This window comes from Fukomys damarensis, unplaced genomic scaffold, assembly GCF_012274545.1.
Source record: "Fukomys damarensis isolate Sample0158 unplaced genomic scaffold, DMR_v1.0_HiC HiC_scaffold_36, whole genome shotgun sequence".
Classification (NCBI taxonomy): domain Eukaryota; kingdom Metazoa; phylum Chordata; class Mammalia; order Rodentia; family Bathyergidae; genus Fukomys; species Fukomys damarensis.
In genome coordinates this window covers 46,253,249-46,263,425 of record NW_022900948.1, presented here as the reverse complement: position 1 = coordinate 46,263,425, position 10,177 = coordinate 46,253,249, and the positions used below count along the sequence as shown (strand labels likewise).

Below are 10,177 nucleotides of genomic sequence, written 5' to 3'. Positions count from 1 at the left end.
GCTGCAAGCTGTCGGGCAGGCAGGAGAGGGGGCCTGGCCCTAGCTCAGCCGGCTGCCCTGGGCGCCCCGCACCACGCACCACGGGGTCCTGCAGGCCAGTGCTTCGTTTTAGATTGGCGGATGGGGATTGGGCCATAAATCAAACGGATCCCGGGGGCCCTGGCCCTTCCCTGCCAGCCCCCAGCTCTCCGCTCCCCAGCTTCAGGTGCTTGGGGAGACCTCACTTCCCTCCTCTTTGTCCTACCCTCCTCTGCTTCTCCCAGCTGCTGCATCCCTAGAGAACCCTAAACTCCTGGGCATCCAGGGTCCCCCCAGGTTGTGCACCCCCTCGCCCCGTGCCTGTTGATGGGTCAGAGAGCTGACCCGGTGTGAACACCCCGGTCCCAGGTCCCACCGAGTCTGGCAGTCCCTGGCAGCAGCAGGTCCCTTGTGGCCCCTGTTCCAGCCAGCCTGCTAGCAATGGCGCTGCTGGCAGCGCCTGGACCTTGTCTGGCCTCTGCTCTCGGGCTGGGGCTTGGATCCAGGACCCAGTGACAGAGAAGCTGGGCGCGCAGGCCGGGCCGCTGCCTGATCTGAGCAGGAGCGGTGGGGCTGGCGGGAGCGCTTTGGGCAGGTGGAGAGGAGCCGAGGGCCTGGCCTCCTGCAGCCCCAGCCAACTTCTCTGTGCTGCTTGGAGGCACAGGTCGTTAGTATACTCTCGTTAGCATGGATTTATCACTGTCTGTTATAAAATAAAACGTGCTAGGTGGCTTATTTTGTTTGAAATCTCTTCTGGGTTTCAGGCCTCTCTCGCTAACATGGTTTGCTCCCTATCTGGGGAATCTCAGCGCCATGAAGGAGCCTCCTCCCTCCTCTCCCTTCCTCATCCGGGTCCTGCATCTCCAGTGTCCACAGCTTCGGAGGCTGTAAGCTCACCTGAGCTTGTGTTTAGCTGGGAAGGAGCCCAGGAACGGGCATTTTTCTAAGTTTCTAGGAGCTCCTTGGTCTGCCCCACCCTTTGGCAAGGAAACCTAGTGGGTGGGGCGGCCATCAGGGGCCTGGCTGAGCCTTGGCAGGTTGCCTAACCTCTCTGAACTGGACGGGTCTCCCTAGCTCCCTGCCCCCAGCATTTTCTGCGGCTGTTCAGAGGGGTTCAAAGGCCTCAAGAAGGAAGGAGGGACCTCCATGTGACCAGGGCAATTCTGGGGGCAGGCTCCTAGGAATACAGTCTTCACCTGCACCCTGAACTACCACTCTGGTGCTCAGTCCCTGGCTCTGGTTTCTGTGTTCAGGACACCACACCCTTTTCCCCAGCTTCCTACTTCCTCTTGAGACCTTTCTCTTCAAATTCCAAGCCCTGCTTGCCCAGTCCCTTAAGATTGCTTTCTTTGAAGTACTTTACCTCTCATGGACCCAGAGCCTGGCAGGTCCAAGACCAGCCACTGGCAGAGGTGGGACAGGGCAGGTGGGCAGCCCCAGAGGCACTGGCCCTGTGTGTGGCTCATCTCTGTCCCCTTGGGGTCCATATCCTGCCCCACCTGGGGCTCTGGGCCTCCTTCTCCCAGCCCCACCTCCCTCTCTACCTGGGGCTGGAGAAAGGGTTGTCTTTGCCTGTTTTGCCCATCTGGCTCAGCAGGCAGAGGCGCAGGTCATGAAGGCAGCACTGAGTATCTTTTGAGAATGGTCCTGAGGTCTCTGCTCAGATAGGAACTGCTTCTGGGGCAGCATAATGGGGCTGGAAGGTTGAGGATGCCACTCCAAAACCAGCTGGGGAGTTAGAATCCTGGCTCTGGAATCCAGGGCTGGGACTTGGTACATCAGCAAATCCTTACATAAAATGTTCTCATTTCAGCCATCATGGATTTTAAAATATTGATTTTCAAATATTGCATTAAAATATTGTCTTGGTCAGTCAGGTGTGGTGGTGCACACTTGTAATCCCAGCACTGGCAAGGCCGAGGCAGGAGGATCCACATGAGTTCAAGGCCAGCCTAGGCTACATAGTGAAAGACCATGTTGCAATAGGCCCCTGCCAAAAAACAAACAACATAAAATGTTGTCTTGGCTACGGAGGCTTTTTTTTGGTGCCCCCTTAAATTTTGTACCTTAGATAAATTTTGAATCCCAGCCTTTCCCTGTGATCCTAAAGTTAGGGCTTTTTTTTAAGCAAATTGCTTTGTGAGCTTTTGGTTTTTTTGAGCTATATGATGAGGATGATGTTACTCAATTCCTGTGGTTGTAAGGAGTCTTTGCACTTAGCTGAAGAACAGTCCTGAAGAGTAGCAATCATGCAATTCTTAATACAAGCGCCACTATTGCCACCACTTTTCTTCTCTGCGAGTGAAAGGCCCTAGGACTGTCACCCCGCACCCTCCCAGCCTGGTGCCGTTCTTTTCCCAGGGTGCCTTTTTCTTTGTTTGTTTGATTGATTTCGGCAGTGTAGAGACTGAACCCAGGACCTTCTTGTGGAGCTGCATCCCCAGCCCTTCTTTTCACTTTTTGTTTTGAGACAGGGCCTCGCTAAGTTCTCCAGGCTGGGCTCAAGCTTAAGTCCTCCTGTCTCAGCCTCCCAGAGTGTGGGGAGTATAAGCATGCTCCAGCTTTCAGCATGGAGGATCTGGGTACATTGGGCCAGGCCTGGGCGCCAGCACCTTCTGCTTTACAAACCGATGGTTGCAGGAGGGTCTGGGCATAGCGCAGCCCTTGGGCGGGCCGGGCTGTTGGAGGAGGTGGAAGCGCGCTGGTGCTCCTTTCTCCTCGCTCCTGCCTCTCTTCTTTCCTTCTTTCTTATGACGCGCATATTGGACCCTGTGCCTCTGGAGCTGGAGGATGTGTGCTAAATGCTGCACGATCCCCTAGCGCTGGGGTGGGGTGTGGCTGCCTAGGTGCCTGAGCCCCAGTATAGCAAAGAAAAAAATCCAGCCGAGAGAATTCCCTGTTTACAGATTCAAGTGTATGATCTACCTGCAGCCAGCTCTAGGAGCCTGTATAAAACCCAGCCCACCTCCCCACCCCAGGATGATTCCAAACATCCAGGTTTTTTTGTTTTGTTTTTGAAAAAGAATCACAGCAAAAAGCTAAAGGTAGATGAAGGCACTGGTTGTAGGTGCTGTGTGACCAAGCAGACAGGTTTGCTTTCTGTTGAGGAGAGGCACCTCTCCGCTTTGGAGCTGGCTTGAGAGCTAAAATGTGCACATCAAAAAGCCAACTATCTAGGGGCCAGGGCCCTCCCTGCTTCTTCTCCTGGGGCCCAGCAGGCAGGAAGCGGGAACTCCCACTGCGGAGTCCCCCTGAAACCAGACTCTCAAAGCCCCTCCTTCCTTCTGGCCAAGAAAAACATTGCTAATCTGGTGTGCAGGAGTGAGGGAAAGAGGTTTGAGTTCCTGCCTGGAAACCTGGAAACAGACGGAACTTGGTAGGCATCGGCCTGAGAGGAAGACCGGCCCCTTCAGAGCCCTGCTCTGGGCCCGGCCTTGCTGCCAGGTGCTCTGCCACCCTCCAGGCTGTTTTCGATGGCTTTGCAAAGGCTCTGCCTCAACTCCTTAGCACCAGGGGCATCTGTCCCCTCCCCGCCCTCCCCTGGGCGCCATCAGTGTGGCACTGCCCCGACACCTCTGCGGGATTCTGAGAATCTGGGGCAGGGAGGGTTCAGACCAGCGTAGCTCGAGGAGCTGGGCACATGGGCTCCTTTGCTTAGTGGGCCATCCGCCAAGAAACACAGGCAGGGGAACGTCCCCAAATGCCAGAGGTGGGGACATTAGAAGAAACGTCTCACGGAGCACCAGCCGTGTGTGATGCACTGGAGGACTCGGGTTGGCAGCCAAGACCCCCACTTGTGTTGGGGGTTAGGCCCCTCGATGAGTAATGGACGGCTTGTTGACCTCCCCTACTGAGCAGGCTCCAGCGCCTGTCTCTTTCCCCATGTGAAGTTGGGGGATGGTGGAGCACAGAGGTTAACAAGAGGAACCCCTCGCTGGGACTCTGTCCCGGTCCCCAGGGAGGCAGCTGCACGTTTCCCCCTCCCCACACAAAGCCAGGCTCCAGTGAGGACAGGACAGCCAATCGGGTGGACTCGGATTGAAGGTAGAGTGGGCCCTGCGGGCTCATAGTGAACTGACCAGAGCCGGGCACGGCAGGCAACCGGCGGAAGGCCGCCTCCGACAGACTGGCCAGAGGGTGGCGCTGTAGGACAAGGAGCCGAAGGTCTCTGCCCAGAGGCTGCGGACCCAGAGGGTGTCTGGGCGCTGCTCTCAGCCCATTTGTCACAGCCCTAGCAAGAAGCTGGGGGAGAGGGGTGACGGGTAGGGACTTTCTGGAGCATCGAACCCAGTTCTGGGTCCTTCCAGAAACTCTTCCGCCTCTGCCCACACACCCCCCCTTGGCCCTGGGGTTCCTAGTGCAAAAAGGGGCTTTTATTTGAAAACTCTCTTCCTTCTTGGCACAGCTGTCCCTTGGAACATCCCTTCCTGGTCCTTCACCACACACAGGTGCGGAATGCACAGTACCAGGGTTGTACTGTAACTCGTGACATGCCTGCCTCAGCCTCCCAGAGTGCTGGGATCAAGGTTGTTGCTATCAAATTTTACGTGAGGACCCATAGGCAGAGCTGGGCCTCGCGCCTGGCCACACTGGCGTGGCACTGCCCACCGAGGCCAGCTTGGTGCTCCGGCCCCCACGGACGGGCTTGCTTTTCTGCCCCGGAGCTGCGCTCAGCTTCTCCAAGTGAGTCAGGGTGGCTTTAGTGAAATGGGGGTATGTGTTTGTTTCCCTTTGGCTCCTGGGGTGAGGGGGGCTTCAGACCTACAATGCGTCCAGTCCTTCAAGGCTCCTGAGGGGTCAGTGTGTGGCCCTTTTATGAACCAGCTGCTTTTTTGGAAACAAGATCTCACTATGTAGCCCAGGCTGGCCTTGAATTTGTGGCATTCTCCTGCCTCAGCCTCCCTAGTGCTGGGATTACAGGCCTGCGCCTGGCTGTGAACTGGCTTCTCATGGGTGTGCAGTGTGCGTGGGGCAGGGGCTGACGGTGCACTCAGATCTGTGCTGTCCCTGCCCCCAGGAGGCCACCCCGCCAGGCTGAGAGACACTCCCAGATAACGCGAGCTTGTGCTTGATGTCTGCCTATGGGATTCACACCCTGGATCTACAGGGAGGATGGGCAGCCCATGAATAGAAATCATTAGCACGGGGCTGGACTTCTACAAAATCAAACTGCTGTGTGAGTCTCCTGGGCTGTTTCAAGGAAGGCCTGGGAGGGGGGACTCGGCCACGACAAGGGTTGAGGGCACAGGGCAAAGCAAGCCCAAAGCCCTCAGGCATGAGTGTCGGCCGAAATTACACGGAGGTACACGGGACTGCTGCTCTGTGGCAAGAGGGGCTGACAGGACCAGGGGTGGACGGGACTGAGGGCAGCAGGAGGGGGCACAGTCGGGCCTGGCTGGAGCAGTCGGGGAGCAGAGGGGGAAGGTTCCCAGCCCCCACAGCTGGGAGGATGCAGATTTTGTTTAGGACGTGGGACAGGCACAGCGGAGGCAGGTCTGGTGGGGGAGCCCCACGTTCTGTGGACCTCATGGGTCAGAGGTGAATGTCAGACACCTCAGGTTTCAGACCAGCGCTAGGGACCCTGCCAGCCGGAAGTGGTGTTGGAAGGCGGGACGAGGACCTGTCTCGGGGTCCTGGGCGTGGGGCGTCTCCATCAGCATCCGCTCAGCCCGTTTAGTTCACACTTAGGCATCTACTGGTTTTCATGGACACCAGCGGAAGAGGACAGACGGCCTTTTCCGATTACAACACACCCGCGTGTCGTGGGTGGAGAGAGGTCAAAGAACCTGCAGAGAGACCGAAGTAAGAAGTCCCACGGCCCGAGGACAGGCCACGTCCGGTTGGTCTCCATGGAGAAGGCACCGCAGGAGAGATTGACAGGGCCCTGCCAGGGGTGCAGGCTGCCCCGTCATGAACCAGTGGCTCTTCCTGCTGTCAGGGTCCCAGAGAGAGAATTCTGCCGCAGTGAGACGCCAGCCGTGCCAACAAGAGCAATTAAAACTCATGTTTGGGATATAAAATGAGGGCTTTCAAAGCACGTCAGTGCACGGGTCGTTCTTAACACCTGATGGGCGGGGCCGGGGTTCCGCCTTAGCCTGGGTTGTTAAAAGCTGCCTTGTAATCTGGGTTTCTCTTGTGAGGTGAGGGCTTGGGAGGAGAAGTGAGCAGGCCCCGGACAGGAAGAGCCCAGGGGGAGGGCTCTGGGTAAGCTGAGCTGGTGTGGGAGAGCCCAGAGCGGGGCGCGGGTGGGGTGCTCACCAAAAAGAGAACCCGGGAGCCTCTGGGGCCCAGCGGCAGCAGCAGAAGCCACAGAGAAACGGGGAGGGGCTCCCTGGGGTTGGGCGAGCTGGGCAGACGCCGGGCGCCCCTTCAGGGAGCTTCGTCTGGACGCTCTGCTCGCGGGCTAGGGGTGCGTGTAGTTGCCCATCCGCAGGGTCCCCTGACGCACAGCACGCTCTTCCCGGTGGGCTTTGAAAGCTCTTCGGCGATCGGCCTCGGTGGCGAATGTGTCGAGATGGGCACCCACCTGCGGCAGAGGGGGGCAGGCTGAGGTTCCTTCTGGAGGCTCCCGGCCCCTTCCCGGCCCCTCCTTCCATCCTTTGTTGGTTTGTTTTTTGCTTTTTGAACCAGGGTTTCACTCTGTAGTTCAAGCTGGCCATTAGCTCACTATGGAGCCCAGGCTGGCCTTGAATTCTGAGTGATCCTCCCGCCTCAGCCTCCTGAGTGCTGGGATGACAGGTGTGCGCCACCAGGCTTCACGATCTCAGAGAATAATAAAAATAACTGTATGGTGGGGGCGCGTCAGCGAAGTACCAAGAGACTCAGCACCAGGCAGAGAGGCGGTGAGACCCAGCATGGTGAGGGCAGGGGCCGCGGGCCAGCAGCATGCTCAGCCGTGGCTGGGAGGATGTGTGTGCAGAGTGAATGTTTCCCAGCAGGTGCACGCCACACTCCACAGGACTTGTGTCACCCTTCGCAAGCCACACACAGGCCACGCTCTCCAGGGGGAGCCTGTACTGCAGGAGCTCCAGCATGTGTCCTGCCCTTGGGGAAACCAAAACCAGGCACATCAAGCCAGACCCAAGGAGGCAGCTTCTGTGTTTAAGATCTTATGTCCTCCGTTCTGCAGCCAGCCCTTTCCCCCTTGAGACTCAGCATGGGCAAAGGCCCTCATCTCCTGGTGTCCCAGGTCTGTGACCTCACCTCCAAGAGCGAGAAAGTCCCACCCATTCCCCTCAGGTTGAACTGCATGGGGTAGAAGTGGCTTAGGCGCCCCTGTCTGCTCACACATCCATCCATCCACCTGTCCACCTGTCCGTCCATCCACTCATCCACTCACGTCTACTGACTGCCACTCTGTCACACCCCGGGGACTCAGCCACAAACAAGGGAGACCATGCTCCACCCTTGTGAATTAGCGGGGGGACAGCAGTGACAGCCACTGGTCCATCTCATTACAGGCGGCAGGGGCTGGGGTGTGAGCTATGAAACCCCAACCCTGGCAGAGCAGGGGAGGTGCTCCTGGTGCGGAGAAGCCAATCTGGGCTCGAGGGGCGGCCCAGGGGCCAGGCAGGTGCGGCCAGCCCGATAGGGACCTGTTCTTTGCTCTCTAGCGGGTGTGGGCCCCTGTGGCAGACACCTGTGCCCAGGATAAGCAGGCCACGGCGGCACAGACTTCCTGCCCCTCCGTAATTCGGCTGTGTCACCCTGGAAGTAGCAGGCTTGGCTGAGTTCACTCCCAGCCAAGGTCAACTGACTCCAGCTAAATCCTCCCCTCCGAAGTCACCGTTTGTTCTCTCAGCACAGACATGCTGAGCCCTCATTCTACGGTCTCAGCAGGCATCCCAAGACCCTTCATGTGGCGCAGGAAGAAAAAGGCAGCAAAAGGGGCTTTCAGGGCACCTCTGTGACCCCCAAGGGATGCCTCAGTTTTCCTGACCCAGGTCGCCGCGGTCACTGGAGGTGGCGCTCGGCTGGGAGGCTCTGTCCCTGCAGCTGTTGTCAGTCAGGTGCTGTCTGTCAAGACACCGGCATTTTATTTTATTCCTATGTGTGTTTTCCTGATAGCAATAATTACAAACCTGATGAGACTATGCTTAAGTATAACTTTCCATGTGTTTACAATGTTGCTGTGATGATAATTTTTTTCTTTAAAAAAAATTGCAATAGCTTTATTGGGTTTAATGAGTATACAAAGGTAGCACCAAATGGGTACAATTTGAGCGTGCGCAATGCCCAGGAAACCACAGCTACAATCAGGCAATAATGATATTCATCACTTTAAAAAGTTTCCTTTCGCCCTGTTGGTTTTTTGTTAAGAATAGCTTTTTAAAAAAACTTTTTATTTTATATTCTTTCAGTAAGAGTAATTAGTATGAGATCTACCCTCCTGGCAATATTTTAAAAAATTTTTTTAGAAAGGCCAAGGATTTAGCTCAGCGGTTCGGTGGCCTTTAGGACCTGAGTTCAATCCCAGGTAAAAAAAAAAAAAAAAAAAAAAAAAAAATTTTTTTCGAGACAGTGTCTATGTAGCCCAGGATGGCCTTGAACTCGTGGTGACTCTCCTGCCTCAGCCTCCCAAGGGCTGGAACCACAATGTGCGCCTCCATGACCACGTCTCCTGGTCAGACTCCGAATAACAGACACAATGCCTCTCAGTTCCGAGCACCTTCGTTTTTCACGAGTGGACTCTGCTCGCTGAACTCTACACCCTCTCCTGAACCCTCCGCAGCTTCCCCTCCACCCTGTGCTTCCCCGGCCCTGCTGGCCCCGCAGGAGGACACAGCTTTGGGGGCCTTGTCTCTGCAGTTCCCCCGCATCCCTCCCTGGCCTTTGGAGGGGGCTGAACTGGTGGCTGCGGCCTCACTTGGACCCGCCCCAGCACTCCGCGGGCCCTAACCCAGGGGCGTGGCTTTCCCTCGTCTATTTTTTGGCAGACATACCTATTTTTATTCCAAAGGGCTTGCAATCGATTCTCTGTCAATCAACTGTATTTCCGAACAGAAATCCCCATAGAAACAAAATCAGTGCACGTTAAAGTGTGTGAGAGCGTTCGTTCTCCAAAACATCTTTAACCAACACAGAAAGGGGAGATGGAAAATGCTGTGATCAGGACACGGATCTTTTGAGAGGAAGACAAGGGCGAGTGTGAAGCTGGAGGTGCGACTGCAGCACGGGGCCAGGGCCCGGGCGTGTCAGGAGCCACCAGAGGCCGGAAGAGCCAGGAAGGGCGCCCTTCCCTGGCCTTGCAGGAGGGAGCGCAGCCTGATCCCACCCTTGGTTTTAGCCTTCTGTCCCTCAGGGCCGTGAGAGAGCCGGGTGTGGCGCGCACACTGTCATCCTGCGCATGGAGGCTGAGGCCGCCGGCCTGGGCTGTCTGTGGATTTGAGGCCAGCCTGGGCTGTGCAGCAAGGCCATGCTTTAAGGCTCCCAGCTTGTGGTCATTTGTCTACGGATGCCCCCAGCAGCTCAGCCCTGCATGGTGCCAGCAGCCTGGGCCAGCGGTGGGTGGCATGGCTTGTGGCCCTTCACTCACACCTCGGTCCCCGTGGGGGCGTGGAAGGGTGGAGGCCCTAAGAAGCTGCCCAGCTGAATGCAGAGGACAAAAGAGCATCCAAATTAGAATTTTTCTTTACAGTTTTGAGTTTTGGAGATAAGGTCTCACTATGTAGCCAAGCTGGACTCAAACTTGCAGCGATCCTCCCGCCTCAGCCTCCGTAGTGCTGGGATGACAGGCGTGCGCCACCACGCCAGGCTGGACTTTTCTCTCTGCAATCTGCACGGACCTAAGAACTGCCCCGAAGCTGAGACATTCATTCATCCACCCACACAGAAACACGAACTAAGCACCAACTGTGTGCCCAGGGCAGCTGCCCAGGCCCTCAGGTCCCACTGGGCTGGCACTGCAAGATTGGCAAGATGTCTAGGTGCGGCCGACTGTCAGGTGAGTGAGCAGCACACGGATCGGCTCGCTGGGCAGTCAGGGCAGCCTCTTTGACCAGGTGGACTTGAGAACCTGGGGGCCGAGGCTTGGGAGAGGGGTCCTGCGGGGTGGGGGGTGGCAGAAGCAGGTGGGTCAGTGCCTCCGGGGCTTGGCAAGAACCAAGGACAGGCTCAGTGGCCGGGCCAGCGCACCCACAGACTGAGCTCTGCAGGGGGG

The 10,177-nt window shown here is 57.0% G+C and overlaps 1 protein-coding gene across 1 annotated transcript in view; it reads right to left on the bottom strand.

The window, feature by feature from the left end:
* Positions 1 to 6,151: 6,151 nt before the first annotated feature.
* Cfap77 (cilia and flagella associated protein 77) overlaps positions 6,152 to 10,177 on the bottom strand; it is a 114,665-nt gene continuing 110,639 nt past the window's right edge. Inside the window, exon 6 of the mRNA XM_010627402.3 lies at positions 6,152 to 6,544. Within this exon, the coding sequence (XP_010625704.1) occupies positions 6,422 to 6,544 (123 nt within the window). The 3' untranslated portion in view covers positions 6,152 to 6,421. The remainder of the gene's footprint in view (positions 6,545 to 10,177) is intronic.